At 35.4% G+C, this 14,655-nt stretch overlaps 1 protein-coding gene across 2 annotated transcripts; it reads left to right on the top strand.

The window, feature by feature from the left end:
* LOC109850105 (probable serine/threonine-protein kinase At1g54610) lies at window positions 6,090-14,448 on the top strand. Of its 2 annotated transcripts, none has more exons than XM_020420028.1 (9): window positions 6,090-6,631; window positions 7,915-8,199; window positions 8,506-8,823; window positions 10,361-10,588; window positions 11,198-11,295; window positions 11,845-11,956; window positions 12,589-13,035; window positions 13,541-13,692; window positions 14,244-14,448. In XM_020420028.1, the coding sequence occupies exons 1-8, from the start codon at window positions 6,293-6,295 to the stop codon at window positions 13,676-13,678; spliced, it is 1,965 nt and encodes a 654-aa protein (XP_020275617.1). In that variant the 5' UTR covers window positions 6,090-6,292; the 3' UTR covers window positions 13,679-13,692; window positions 14,244-14,448. The 2 variants fall into 2 exon arrangements, with proteins under 2 accessions (XP_020275617.1, XP_020275616.1); XM_020420027.1 differs by having other exon boundaries at window positions 6,091-6,631; window positions 13,541-13,673.

Here is a 14,655-nt window from a genome sequence, read left to right as displayed (position 1 = left end):
TATCTCAGATATCCTTTGTTGTCTTCATCTCTTCTATGCTTAATAGCACCTCGTCTGTTAATGCCAGATGAAGATTTGCTATAGCATTTTCGTCCATCTTGTTCCATTTCTTATCATTTGTGATGTCGTCTGGCATTGTATCGATAACCGTTAGACAATTATCTATTCTCAAGATAGCATTTATCTTAACTTTCACAGTGAGAAATTACTCCCGTTGAATTTCTCGATATCGAACTTCGCCGCCATTGCTTCTACCACGAACAGTAACTTCTTACTATTTCACGTAAATAGTAACTATATTTATGAACAATAATCATATCCGTGAATAGTATTGTACTTGTAAATAGTATCGTATTTATGAACAATACCATACTCGTAAATAGTATCCGTCGCCTTCAAAGGGTAAATGATAATCTAACTTATTTTTGATGTGGAGGATCCACCTTTGGTGGCAGTCACAGAGGATACGATAAGTAGATACACACACCCTAAGCTAGACTCTGATACCACTTGTTGGGATAAACACGGCGCCCAATAGAGCAGGGTCTCAGCGAATAGTAGAGTGAAAGTAATAAAAAGAAAACACAGATTTACGTAAAAAACCTTCTAAATGAATTTAGAGTAAAAACCACGGGTAATGATAGAAGAATCTACTATGAGAAAAAACTTAAGAGTTACAATCTCTCTTTAGAAGGAGAAACTTTCTCTATTTTTCTCTCGCTCTCACTCTTCTATATGTGGAGTTGTTTCTGGGATGGATTTTTCTTGAAGAGTTTTAGACCTATTTATAGCAGTCGGGAAATCACTATTCACAAAATTTTTTTAATAATTTTTCAAAACAATGCCTAACTTTCGGTGAATAATTTGAGTGGTGAGGCCCATTCACGTTTTCTCCTTCAACAATTTCGGCTGACAGTTTTTATCGACGAACTTTGGTCCTTGTTATGCGCAGATTCAGATGGGCATAACATAGACGATAAATCCCATAAAGTCAAATAATAAAAAAGAAACACCAAAACTTTAGGATTTAAAAAAAAACCCTAAGAGGTTTATATATAATTAATTACTAAAAGAAAGGATATCCTGTAATATTTAGCTTTCCAAAGCCAACCTGAATTTCTCTCTTTAGTTTAAATTTTAAGCAGTTTGGAACTTAACATTGCTATAAAAAACAATCAATTAATTTGGCATGTTTAAGATCTCTAGAACTGCAGCAGTTGGCTTCTTTGAATACTTATTCAGAACACACGAAAATTCTTACATGTCAAATGAGTGGCTATTCATTTTCATTGACAAATTGCCCAGAAAATTAAGAACCAAGAACTCTTAAAAATGCATTCTGAATTCAATCATTGATCACGGGTTTCATAAGAACATCTTATATTGGATATTTACTTTTCTTTCAATCAAGTAAAATAAGATTACCTAAAGATTTACTTTTCTTGGCCTTTTGGCTAAGTTTATGTCTAATAAAAATATGGGGAAATTACTTCTAGCCCCCAATTTCCATACGAGTATTCTGCCCCCACCCAAAACTTTTTTAATGCTTCCAAAACCCCAAAAGTAAAGCAATAATTCCCTGAGCCCCCTAAACACAAAACCCAAGTGATTAAAATATGTTAAGACCATAATACCCTTTCTCTCTCTCTTTGCAAATACCTCGTCGGCAGCCCCGGGTACGAAATAGACTCCTCCTCGTCGACCTCCACCCGGTACATCTCCATCAGAACCCTAACCCTAACATTTCCCCCAGCTCCTCCCTGACCGCGCGGGCCGCCGCATCCTAGCCGGGCTCCCCCAGCATCATCTTCTTGGACAAAGGGAGGTACCTGCTCCTTATGGGTCCGTTAGAGAGGAGTTGCTGGGATTCTAGGAGAGTGGAGCCACGGGGGTTCTTGATGTGAAGAATGGCCACGTTGACGGTGCAGGTGAGGGAAGGGGAGGTGAGGAGAGAGGATTCGCAGTTTGTGATCTCGAGGTAGAGGTTGTTTAGGGTTTTCGTGCCCGGGGTAAGGCCCCATGAAGAGAGGCAGTCGGAGGGGATGTGGGATTTTAGGAAGGCGGAGAGGGAGGGGAAGGAGAGGGGAGGAGATGATGATGATGGTGATGAGCAGCAGTTTTGTTGCTTCATTTTTTTCGTGAAATTTGTAAAGAAAAACAATAAGAAGGGAGAAAAAAGATTGTTTTGAGGGTTACATGTTGGTTTTGAAGGTTACGTGTTGATTGTGAAGGTGTTACGGGTTGGTTGTGAATGATAAATATTGGTTGTTAAGGTTACGAGTTTGATTGTTAATTTTACGTGTTGATTGTTAATGTTATGGGTTGGTTGTCAAGGTTACGGAGATTACCGAGGTTCACAACCAACTCGTAATCTTCACAACCAACCCGTAACCTTCACAACCAACCTGTAATCTTCACAACCAACCCGTAACACCTTCACAACCAACGCGTATCCTTCACAACCAACCCATAACATTCAAAACTAACATGTAACCTTCCTTCACCAACTCATAAGCTTAACAACAAACTTATTACCATGAAATAACAATAATTTATAAATTTACATACTCTATTTTAATCTCAAGTCATCGATTTCCTTACAAGTATTCCGCCAATAAACGAACGTCATTTTCTTCCCGCCGGTGAAACTTTCTCGCCATTTCCTTACAAGTATTCCGCCAAAAAATTCTAGTTTCCCCAAGACTTTTTTTCACCTCATGAACTAACGCTGGAAAAGTATTACCGTTATTGGAAAATTTTGGAGGGAACTAGAATTTTTTTCCCTCAAAACTCATTTTAAATAAGCACAGTAACATCATGAAGAGAGAGAGAGAGAGAGAGAGAGAGAGAGAGAGAGAGAGAGAGAGAGAGGACATTATGGTCTTCACATATTTTAATCACTTGGGTTTTGTGTTTTGGGGGCTCAGAGAATTATCGCTTTACTTTTGAGGGTTTTGGGAGCGTTGAAAAGGTCTTGGGTGAGACGGAGTACTCGTATGGAAATTGGAGGCTAGAAGCAATTTCCCCTAAAAATGTCCTACAGAAGCAATGAATCACTTCACGAGGAATCGTGCATCATTTACATCTTTGTAATGAGCAGGGAGGAGTTGTTGGGAAATAATTATATCTACCCCTTGCGGTTACATACTTTCTTTTGGTCCATATTCTTCTTATTTCCTTTTTAAAAAAAGAAAAAAATGGAAGAATTTGAATTGGAATTTTCTTCTGAGTAATCATGAAAGAGAATAGGACGTGTAAGGTAAACTTGCACAACATTGTAGGTTACGCTAGGGAGATAGTTATTCAATTGAGTATTATATAAGAAAACCTCCTATAATTTGGCAATGATGGACTACAAAACAAAGAACTAATCCTAATCCTTCAACGGGCCATTCATTAGTCCATATTTAGGATAAACCAAGTGGAAATGGAATCTATATGGGCAAACTATAATGAAGATGAAGAGTGTCGTCATCATCATCATCATCGATCACAAGTTTGGTTGGCCAAATGGTTAGTGGAGCTATAGAAAAACTCTATACAAAAGCTTTTTAGTGTTTCTTCTAGAATTATCATAGAGTAGGGTCACCATTCTTGGCTTTAGCCAATGTTTTACAAAAAACCAAGAATGCGTGCACTTGAAACCGGAAACTTTACTTAGCACCCCATTTAATCTTATTTTAATTTATATTATTTAATAATGGAAAAAACTTCCACCATCAATTTTCATTTTGTATAAAAGTAATAGAGTAATAAATTCTTTTTTGGGGGCGGGTGGGGTGGGGGACCACCTTTTAAGGGAGCTCCAATTTCAATTAACTAGTTAGAATTATTTTTTAATGAAATTCTGACTAACATTATCAAAATATTTTTAAAAGCAATGTGTCGTATAATAGGTTTGGTTAAGAAAGCATGTCATGTGTCTAACATGCGTGTTGTTAAGGGTATCTCGGTCGTGTTGTTAAGGGTATCTTAAGAATTTTAGTTAAAATCTCATCAGAAAATAGGCTGAGGTGGTTTATTGCAAGTTGGAACCTCTTTTAAAAGTAGTTTTTGTATAAATTAAACTTTGAAGATGATTTTTGCACAATTATTTTTAAAGGTGTTTTATGTGAAGAGACCCTAGTAGAACAGAAGAACGAGTTTCTGGAGAATCTGACAACTTGCATTTTATCCCTGAAAATACTAATACGTGCACGCCAAATGCAGGAAAGCCTATGCATTACAAAAAGATGAAGTGACGACATAGTTTCCTCAAACTTTAAATTTACTATTTAAATAGCATTTTTCCATGTCAAAGATACTTTTATATTATCTTATTAGGGGTTGTTTGGTTCGTTTCCTTGATATAGAGAAATGCAATTCCATGTAAAGAAACACAAGTTTTGATTCCTTGATATAGAGAAATGCAATTCCATGTAAAGAAACACAAGTTTTGAGTTTTCTAAACTTTTCCAAGAAATAGATTGTTTTGCTTTGGTTCGCACATAAAAAATGTTGGGAAACCAATGTATTTATTTTTCTTGTGTTTGGTTCGCATGGAAAAAAAAAGAAAACTTTTGTAAACAAAGTAGAGAAGAAAAAAAATCTGACGTGGCAGAGTTTTTATCAATTTCACTTGGTTGGGAAAGGAAATCGGAGAGGGAAAAAATCTTAGTTGACGGCGATTTCAGCATAGTTTTCCCTCTTCCATCCGAGCGAACCAAAGCGGCACAAAGAAATGGACGGAAAAAATAAAACTGACGTGGAGGACTAAAAATCTGACGTGGAGGGGTTTTCTGAGTTTTCCACCCCTTATAATAGCGAACCAAACAGCCCCTTAAGAATGATCTATAAACTTATATTGCATAACTGCATGAAGAAAAATTGAAAAACCAGAAAAATAAATATTAAGAATTTTTTATACATACAATAAAAAAAGTCTCCGTACAGATGGTGACTAATAACCATGTTACGACATAGTCTTAGGGAGTGTTTGGCAACATCCTAATATTCAGGTTAGTAGAGCTTAACCTGGTTAAGGGGTCAAAATGTTGTTTGGGTAAAAACGAGCTAACTCTATACTTGGTTTTTTTAGTTCCAATTTGAGCACTTATCCAGGATAGGATTGATCCACCCCTTACCTGGTTCACAACTAACCTGGTTAAGGTATTAACCTAGATTAAGGGGCAAGTAGCCAAACACACCCTTAAATTCTATACATAGATTGTCTCTTTAACAATAGAACAAACTTTCTCGAAATGGAGTTTTTAAATAGGTAAAATTCACAAGACCCTCCGAACATTGTTGTGACTTGTGCAAAACCATTGCGAACTTGAAAAAGTAAGAGAAATCCCTCTAAATTTCAGAGAGTTTAACAAGAATACTCTAAACTTTCAAAAAGTTTCACAAATCAAATACCCTTTTTTCCTAAAAAAAATAGTCCTCTCCACTCTTTTCAAAAGAAAACAAATCTCCCATTTTTGTTCCCATTTCCTTCGATCCTCTTTCTCGACAAAACTTAGAATGAATTTTGCTCCAAAATGTAGGTGGAACTTACAGAAAGTTTAGACGGATTTTGTGTAACTCCTCAAAGTTAGGAGAACCTTCTTTAATATATCCTTGGCAAGTTTACTTATTATGCATTATAAAATATCCTACTATTAGAAAATGTGAATAGATCTTCAAAAAATAAATTATTCCCAAAAGGGATATAAAATATCCTACTATTAGAAAATGTGAGGAGTGGAGAAGTTATTAAGTAGTGGATGGTAGTTAGGATATTTTTAGATCTTTCCAATTTTGCGCTTCTAATTAGTTTCAATGTGCATCAAATTGTTGAGAACATATGTTGAACTTCTTGAAATCTTGATACATATAGAGGCAGAACCGAAACCGTGATTTTCTTAAATATAATAGTAATAGAAGTTTATGATGCCATCATGCAACTCACCACAAAGTTCAGGGGGTCTAGTGAAATTTATCCATTTAATATCACAATGGCTATTTCTTCCCCTAGTAAAATTATTGGATAAAATCCATGGGCCCCATCTTTAGGTGGGTCGTTACGATGTCCCACTCCCTTCCTCTTCCCGCCAATCTCGCACATATCATCCCCCCGAAACAAACCAAAGGCTCACAAAAACTCCATAAAAATCCCACATTTTTCTGTTCCTATCCTCTCTTTCTTCCCAATTTCCACCAATTTCAACCAATTTTCTCATCTGGGTCCTTCACCTTCCTCAATTCCCTGGTCCGGGCCCTCCCGGGTTTTCCCCCGATCCAGCCAATGCCTCTCTAAATCCAATCCTCAATGGGTTGCGCATCCTCAAAAGCTGCAGTCTCATCGACCCCACCTTTTGATTCCAACCGAGTTTTAGGAAATCTCGAAGGTGGATTGTCGAGGGAAATCTTGGCGGGCTCTCTGTGGAATGGGGTTAGTAATGATAAAATTGAGTCGGGGGAATCGAGGAAGGTGAGCTCTGTTAATGGTTCCTCAAACCTGCATAGTTTCCGATTGGGGAATCTTTATCGGTATATTGAAGGAGAGCAGGCTGCAGCTGGGTGGCCCACTTGGCTCAGTAACGTGGCGAAGGAGGCTATTCATGGGTGGGTGCCTCTTAAAGCCGAGTCCTATGAGAAATTGGAGAAGGTAAAAATATAATCTTGAACACAATGTGTTTGATGAAATTGCTCTTCGAAGGACATCAGGGAATTTTTTTTTCTCGGTTTAGGATGGAGAATAACAAGCCTAGTTTGTTTCTTTTTTCTGAGAAAACTGCGGGCATTAGCTCACGTTATAAATGAAGAACAAAATAGAGTAGAAAATGGTTGTATGACAATATCTTCATACTGATACAGAAGATATAACTATAATATGAATTATATATGCCTTAAAAATTCTGGGTCAGAGAGATGATCTATCCAAAATCTTGCAAGCTGGTTTGAGTCGCAGACAGTCTCTGCAGAAACAAAGGTTCACCATTTGAATTTTATGGAATCTGTCATTTTTATTACTGAATTCTCCATTTTTTTTTACCTCAATATAGTAATGGATATCTCATTGTTATCGTTTTCCTCTCAAGTTGGTCCTCAATTTTAGTTATCTATTTTCAATAGAGGTTCTCATTCCAATATGCTTATAAATTGTCTCTCTCTTATTCAATGTTTTTAGCATAATTAGTTGCATGTACTTAATTTACAGTATGTTATGGCAACAAAAGTTCAGAAAGCAATTTGGTGCCATTTTTATAAGAACTTTATTTAAAGAATTGACACTCTAATTAATATTAACCTCAGAATAAATCATGACAAAAGTCTAGATTATAACTGTCCACGTATCTTAATGTACATTATTACCTCACAACAAAATATTTGACCTTTTACGTAAACTGGTTTTTTTGATGGAATATGAAAGCAAAGTAGGTTTTAAGAGGTTACGAGTTCAAACCTCATTGTAGTCCAATAAACATATTTATCTATTGTGTCTGCCTTTCTATATGGATCAAATCTAGCCCTGTATAGATTGTTAGCCCACATGCCAATAAGTTGAGCTTTTCAGGTGAAATGGTGCTTGACAGTTTAACAAGTGGTTGATGGGGAAGCTTTTGTTGCTACCATCAGAATGCTAATAGAAGGTTATATGTGAAATTTCATTATACTCATTGAACGTTATGCACACTCATGATATATTTGGTTGTTGAAAGTAATATTAGGTAATAAAAGGTTCGACACTGTTTTTTATTTTGTCTATACAAGATCACTAACAGAAAAACTGGTTAACTTCTACTATCATATTGTCCAGCACCTTGTTTACTTAGCCGCATTTTCTGAACGAAAATTTACCCTATGAGCTATATCATAGTTTTATTATTTGACTATGTAACTGCTCTAATATTTCTGACAGGACTTTGTCCCTTGTTAACTTATGTGTAGATTGGACAAGGCACGTATAGCAGTGTGTTCAAAGCTCGTGATCTTGACACAGGAAAGATTGTTGCTCTCAAGAAGGTGCGATTTGACAATTATGAACCAGAGAGTGTCAGGTTTATGGCTCGAGAAATAATGATACTCCGCAGACTTAACCACCCAAATGTCGTGAAACTGGAGGGAATTATTACTGCAAGGCTCTCAAGCAGTATATATCTCGTATTTGAATATATGGAGCATGATCTTGCAGGATTATCATCTGCACCTGACATTAAGTTCAGTGCATCACAGGTTTGTTAATACTCCTGAAAGTATATTAATGGGTCAATTCCAGATAGATCCCCTGTACTATCGTCCAATTGCAGATAGATCCCTTGAGTTTAATTTTCTTTATTGACTTATTTTTACCGTCAGGAGATCTATTTGTCAAAAAACATATATATATTTTTCTTTCTTTGAGGGTACATGAGCCAAAGAATTTCACCCAGGGTTTCTAACTGCAACAATAGAACTACATGAGGTCTATCTGCAATTAAACCTATTTAATTGAGAATCGTTTCATTCTAGAAATCACATTGATGTTCGTATATAATGTAGGTGAAATGTTATATGCACCAATTATTATCTGGACTTGAGCATTGTCATTCAAACGGTGTCATGCATCGTGATATCAAGTGTTCCAATCTTCTAGTTAACAATGAGGGGATCTTAAAGATGGCTGATTTTGGACTCGCAAACTTCTTTAAATCTGGTCGGAGCCGTCCACTGACTAGCCGTGTAGTGACTCTATGGTATCGTCCACCTGAGCTTTTGCTGGGTTCAACCAATTATGAACCTACGGTAGATCTATGGAGTGTTGGATGCGTGTTCGCTGAACTTTTCCTTGGGAAGCCTATATTACAAGGAAGAACTGAGGTTTTAATCATGAGAATTTTTCTTTATGCTTATCTGATAGTTTAGGGTAAATTTCACAAAAACCCCTTATTTTGGTCTTTTTGAGAAAACACGCCATAATCTTTGTAAATGTCACTTAATCCCCCTTAAGTTTAGTCAAATAACCCCCTAATTAACACCATTAGATCTAACTGTGCACATGAAATCATGTGCGTTCAAATGATCAAAGTACCCGTTAATGGAAAAAAACCGTTTTGTGTTCTTTTTAATAATTTTAATGGTAATTTTCACAAAACCCTCTAATTTTGGTCCAAGTTTTGCCAAATACACCTGATTAGTTTTTTTCGCAAAGGTAAGTAAATTTGTTTGGCAAAAGGGGATATTTTTAGACCCAGTTAGAGGTTCAGTTGAAATTTTTTTTCAAACAAATCTTTACAAGGAGACCCAGTTATACCCAGGTTTACAAAAGCCACTTTACCACCTGACCAAAGATGTACGAGGAGTACCTATACAGAAAAATAAATAAATTCATATTCTAAAACCTAAAAACAAAAAGAAACTAATAACAAAATTTTCATCTCTACTAACTGCTACTCTGTTTACGAAGAAACAGAGCACCTTATCACTTCACCGCTTCCAGATTATGCCAAACTTCTCCTTGGGTTCAAACACTTCAACATGCATAGTCACTTCTTGAACACCATGAACCAGAATTACATCATAACCAAATTGAGAACTAGAAACTCTCATCCTACCCACACAACAGGGAATCAAGCAAACAATTCCAGAATGCTATCAACTCCTTATAATTCTTCCCTTCTGAACAGAATTAAACTTGCATTTAGCACAGATATACACTGTTGAAATGCTCTTATCAATTAATTTAATAGAAAATGTGTGAAGTTGAATATATATATATATACACATATATATATACACACACACACACACATATATATATACACACACATATATACACACACACACACACACACACACACACACATATATATATATACACATATACACATATATATATATACACACACACACCCACACACACCCACACCCACACACACCCACCCACACACACACACACACACACACACACACACACACACATATACACACCATTAGAGGTTCAGTTGAAAAAAATTGAAAATGTTTGGCAGGTTTTCTGAAATTCCCTAAACTTAAGGAGGTTAAGTGACATTTTTAGACTTTAAAGGGCATATCTCAAAATTAAGCAAACTAAAAGGTTTTTTTTTTCGAAATTCACTTGATAGTTTATTACGTTTAATATTCACCTTTTTCTCTTCCTTAGTTAGTTACATTGACTCTTTGTTTTTCAAAACAGTTATTAAACAAGTTTGTTTTGAGAAGGACAGAATTTTTAGAAAGATCTATAATGGATTTAGAGATTCTATGATGCATTAGCTATTACATTATTGAACTTTACCTTTAAATTCTAACTTTGAAATCTGAGATGAAAGTATCTCCTTGTTGTAATGATTGTTAAATTATGATTTGTGTAACCGAATAATCTTTTATTTATCAGGTCGAGCAGATACATAAAATCTTTAAGCTCTGTGGCTCTCCACCCGAGGACTATTGGACGAAGAGCAAGTTGCCGCATTCTGCAGTTTTTAAACCTCATCAGTCATATTCAAAGTGCCTCCATGACTCATTTAACTATTTACCAGAACCTACCTTCAAATTGTTAGAAAAGTTCTTGTCCCTTGAACCTTATAAGCGTGGAACTGCCAAAAGTGCTCTTTCCTCTGAGGTAATAATTAGACAGAATATGTTCTTTTTGGTGATGAAATCTTCACTTCCTTAAATGCCTGTTTTAGAGAGTGATAAGTGATTTTGATTGAACATATATCGTATTTTCCTATGTCAAAAATTCTGAGAAAAATTATCACTGAGAAATTAAAGAAATAAACATACGTTCTTATTTAAGTCCAGATCATAAGAAGGCAATCAAAGACTGCCACGAAAGCAGATATTAACTACACAACACAATAGATGGCCTAACAAATGGTTGAAGTACAGAATATCACAATGCAAAAGCATATTTCTTGTATACTGTACTCATTTGAATATGCCACCCTGTTGTAAATCTAGCTAAAAAATGAACCACAAAATTCAGAAAAGTGCTAAAAATTCAGTATAAACCCCAGAATTTATGAGAATAGTGCCCCTTCAGAGTTAAATTCTATGAGCATTAAATGAATAAAATTCCTTCTTTCCCTTTTTTCTTTATATTGGTTTAGAAATTCCAAATTTATGGAATATCTATATTCATTTGAGGTTATAGATACTGCTTAAATTTTTTATACTATTGTTGTAGTTTGTGCTTGCTGTTTGATGTTTTCTTCTCATACTTGCACAGTATTTCAAGTCAAAACCCTATGCTTGTGAACCATCAAGCTTGCCTAAATATTCACCTCACAAGGAGATCGATGCAAAGATTCGTGAGGAAGCACAAAGGTGAGCATTGGTAGAGTTACTTATACTGTATTTTTTAATTGATAAATTTGTTGACTAGTTCAGGATCAGTACACTATACTTAGTAGATGTTTCTCTCATTATCCTCTTTTTCCCTGAGAAATAGGTGCCTTTCATTGAGTGTCTCTTTTCTATCGTTGTCTAGTAAATGTGTCCTCAGATTTTCTCCTTTACCTATCAAGCAACTCGCACTCAGTACTCTATCAAGGTCTCTCTCAAAAGATTATGATGCTGAAGTATCTAAAGTTTCATTTACAAAGAAAAATCTCAAAACATTTAGTTCTAGAAAAATTTCTCTTGGTTTCCTCTCCATGGAGGGTGAATCAAAAGATATAATCCAAGAAAACATTGGTTTTAGCTCAAATTAAATGACACTTGATAATCTTACCAAGGAAAATTTAATTTTGTGGCTGGCCTTCTTAATCAACAAAAAGAATTTTTTGTATTTTCTCCAGTAAATGAGAATATATAACTATTATTGTCCATGATCATAGGCTGTATTACTAAATCTAATCCTTATTTCTTTCACAGGAAAAAGCCTGCTGCTGGTAGACAACGGGGATTGGAAGTCTTGAGAAGACCTTCAAGAACTCATAGCACAGGAAATTCTGATGGCCAAAGTAAATTAACTGCTCAGGCAGAGGTTTGTTCATAGCTACAAACTATATTAATATGCTTATTATTGTTTAATGTGGTTATAGCCTGCACCAAATATGAGTTTGAAACACTCTTATCATTTTGTTCAAGAATATTGCTAAATTCTTGTGAAGTCAGTGTAGCAATACCTTATGAGATCAGTATAATTTTTCACATGCTTCAAATATCTTGCCCATTTAATTATTCTGAATGGCATCTGAAAAAAATCTAAATTCTTCTGAAGTCCGATGAAAACACAAGTTTATATTGTCTTAAAGGGTTAATTTCACATAGACCCCTATAATATAACTGTTTTGAACTTAATTTCCCAGTAGTTTTATTGTTGCAGCAGATAGACCACCTTGGTTATATCTGCCAAAATTGAGTCACAAAAATGCAGCCCAGGGGATAAGTCTGCGACAACGAAACTACAAGGGTAGTCAGTTTAAAATAATGATACTACAGGGGGTATACGGGCTAACCAACCATGAAGGTGCCATAAATACTAGTTGGCGTTGCCAGCTGAAACTTCATGGTTCCGTTATATATACTTTAAGCTGTAGTGTTAATCAATTTGAGTGTATTGTTGCTATATTTTTTCGAGGACATACATCAAAACACTTACTTTGGTTATTACAGGGTCCATGGATAAAAAACTGTGTCAGTGGAAATATCACAGAGAAAGATTCTTCTAAAGAGAATTCCGAAAGTAGACTATTTGTCGATCTGCAGCCAAAGCCAATGATTAACATTCCAAATGAGGATCTTTATTCAAAACACAAGAAAGAAGAAGGGCATCCTTTCTCTGGACCATTGATCTCGTCTAATGCTAGTGGACTTCTGTGGGCAGTGAAGCAGAAAGAAACCCAGTCTTTCAATAGATCACAAGCAAATGGGAATGCTGAGTGCCATGAGGATTCTAAAATTATCAAGCCTCATGAATCAGAAAAACAGGCTATGTTGTCAAAATGGATACAACTTGACCAGCATGACTCCATCAACGGCTCTGCTGTCTTCCACCATTGGGATGTCAACGAGCGGTACAAGAGAAGTACAAAGTCATCCAAGCACCAATATGTAGAACTGGTAATAGTCAAATTACTACCTTTTTTCTGAGTAATCATCAATATACTTGGTTTAGAGTGTCACTAAATTTACTGAATTATCCTACAATAACAACAAGAAGAAAGCATTTATACTCAAATTTTGGGTTTCAGTTACATGAATCCTATTCATCTGTTCAGTTCTATTAACGATCATCTTCTATGTTAGGTTAACTAGGTTAACTATTATCATATCTTTCTTAATTATTTCCAATCAAGATCTTCTAGATTTGCCTGTAGTCATTTTTTCCCATAAATTGTACATGATTAAACCATCTCAATCAATTCTCTCATTTCACTCTCAATAGGAGGAACCTCTATTGTCCTAATAATATACTCCTCTATTCTCCTAGTTATGTACTCGTTCCTTATCCTACGTCTTAGTGTATATCTACTAAAATTATAACATTCTTATTTTTGCTGCACTCATTTCTTGCACATGCTTTTCAATTGCCAACTGATTTATCCTTGGGTTACAATATTCTCAGGATTCCCAGCATCATTCAGATAGAGTTGCTTTCTCGGGGCAGTTCCTATCTCGCACAAATAATGTTGATGAGCTTCTAGAAAAGCATGAAAGACATATGCGCCAGGCAGTTCGGCGATCGTGGCTCCGAAGAGGTTAAGCTACTTTTAACATGTACTTGTCTTGATCAAGTTGTGCTTACATTTACATATATGCCATATTTTAGTACAATGGCCTGAGTCTCACATTCACTGGCTCCTTCTTCATGTAAGCATGTAAATATTGTTTCATTGAATATCACAGAATTATAAATATGTGAAATGATATAATTGACTGAAGATTATAAATCTCTATCTTGAATCAAAGTACTTCAAGAACATGAAATATACAAATTAGTGACATGTATCCAAAGACCTTTTTTCTTCCGTTTATTTCTATCATGCTTATTTCTGCATTAATGACTCAAATAATAAAGACTCAAGAACTCTTAAAGGACCTTACATATATATTGGTGAGCATGATTTAAGGATAACATGCTTATGGTAGAAACCGGCAATCAATTACTATATGACTATATAGCAGACACATCATTTTTTGCTTCTGCCCTGAAATGGTAAAAAGTTCTCTTCTATAAGTTTTCTGATATGTTTTAGGTGTTAGAAGTTTTTGATATATTCTCGATCTTCAGCCTGCTGCTCATTTTCTTTTGCTTTTCACAATGACAGGGAGATAGCAGTAAAGTAGTTGAAAGAGAAGCTCAAGAATTCCAGAAGAAAATATCTCGAGCTCTAGCAAGTCTAGATTTAGAACCAAGATCTTACTCACTTGATCCAAAGATGTTCCAAACGTCATACATAAATCTTTGATATCAATATAAGATGTTCTTGTGAAACCCTTGACGAATGAGTGAATTCTGGGTGCATTCTAAGAGTTTTAAGTTGTTGATAATAGTGTATTGTAGTAGGTTATAGTTCCACATTGGTTGTGAGAACACACCTTACCCTCCTCTACTTGTATAAATATATGTATATACTCAATATTCAATTTAAGAGAAATTTACCCAAGACTTTCTCTCTCTTACTTTAACATGGTATCAGAGCTAGGGTTATTATTTCCCTTCCAATAATTTTTTTTCAC

Source organism: Asparagus officinalis, chromosome 7 (assembly GCF_001876935.1).
Source record: "Asparagus officinalis chromosome 7, Aspof.V1, whole genome shotgun sequence".
Classification (NCBI taxonomy): domain Eukaryota; kingdom Viridiplantae; phylum Streptophyta; class Magnoliopsida; order Asparagales; family Asparagaceae; genus Asparagus; species Asparagus officinalis.
The sequence above is the reverse complement of the archived record's forward strand: the minus strand, read 5'-3'. Positions and strand labels throughout refer to the sequence as shown.

What these genes read in the sequence shown, in the direction of transcription:
- LOC109850105 (XM_020420027.1), top strand. Translation starts at nt 6,293, where the DNA reads ATGGGTTGCGCATCCTCAAAAGCTGCAGTCTCATCGACCCCACCTTTT. An exon ending in CCTATGAGAAATTGGAGAAG is followed by an intron (nt 6,632 to 7,914) that starts GTAAAAATATAA and finishes ACTTATGTGTAG; the next exon opens with ATTGGACAAGGCACGTATAG. An exon ending in AATTAACTGCTCAGGCAGAG is followed by an intron (nt 11,957 to 12,588) that starts GTTTGTTCATAG and finishes TGGTTATTACAG; the next exon opens with GGTCCATGGATAAAAAACTG.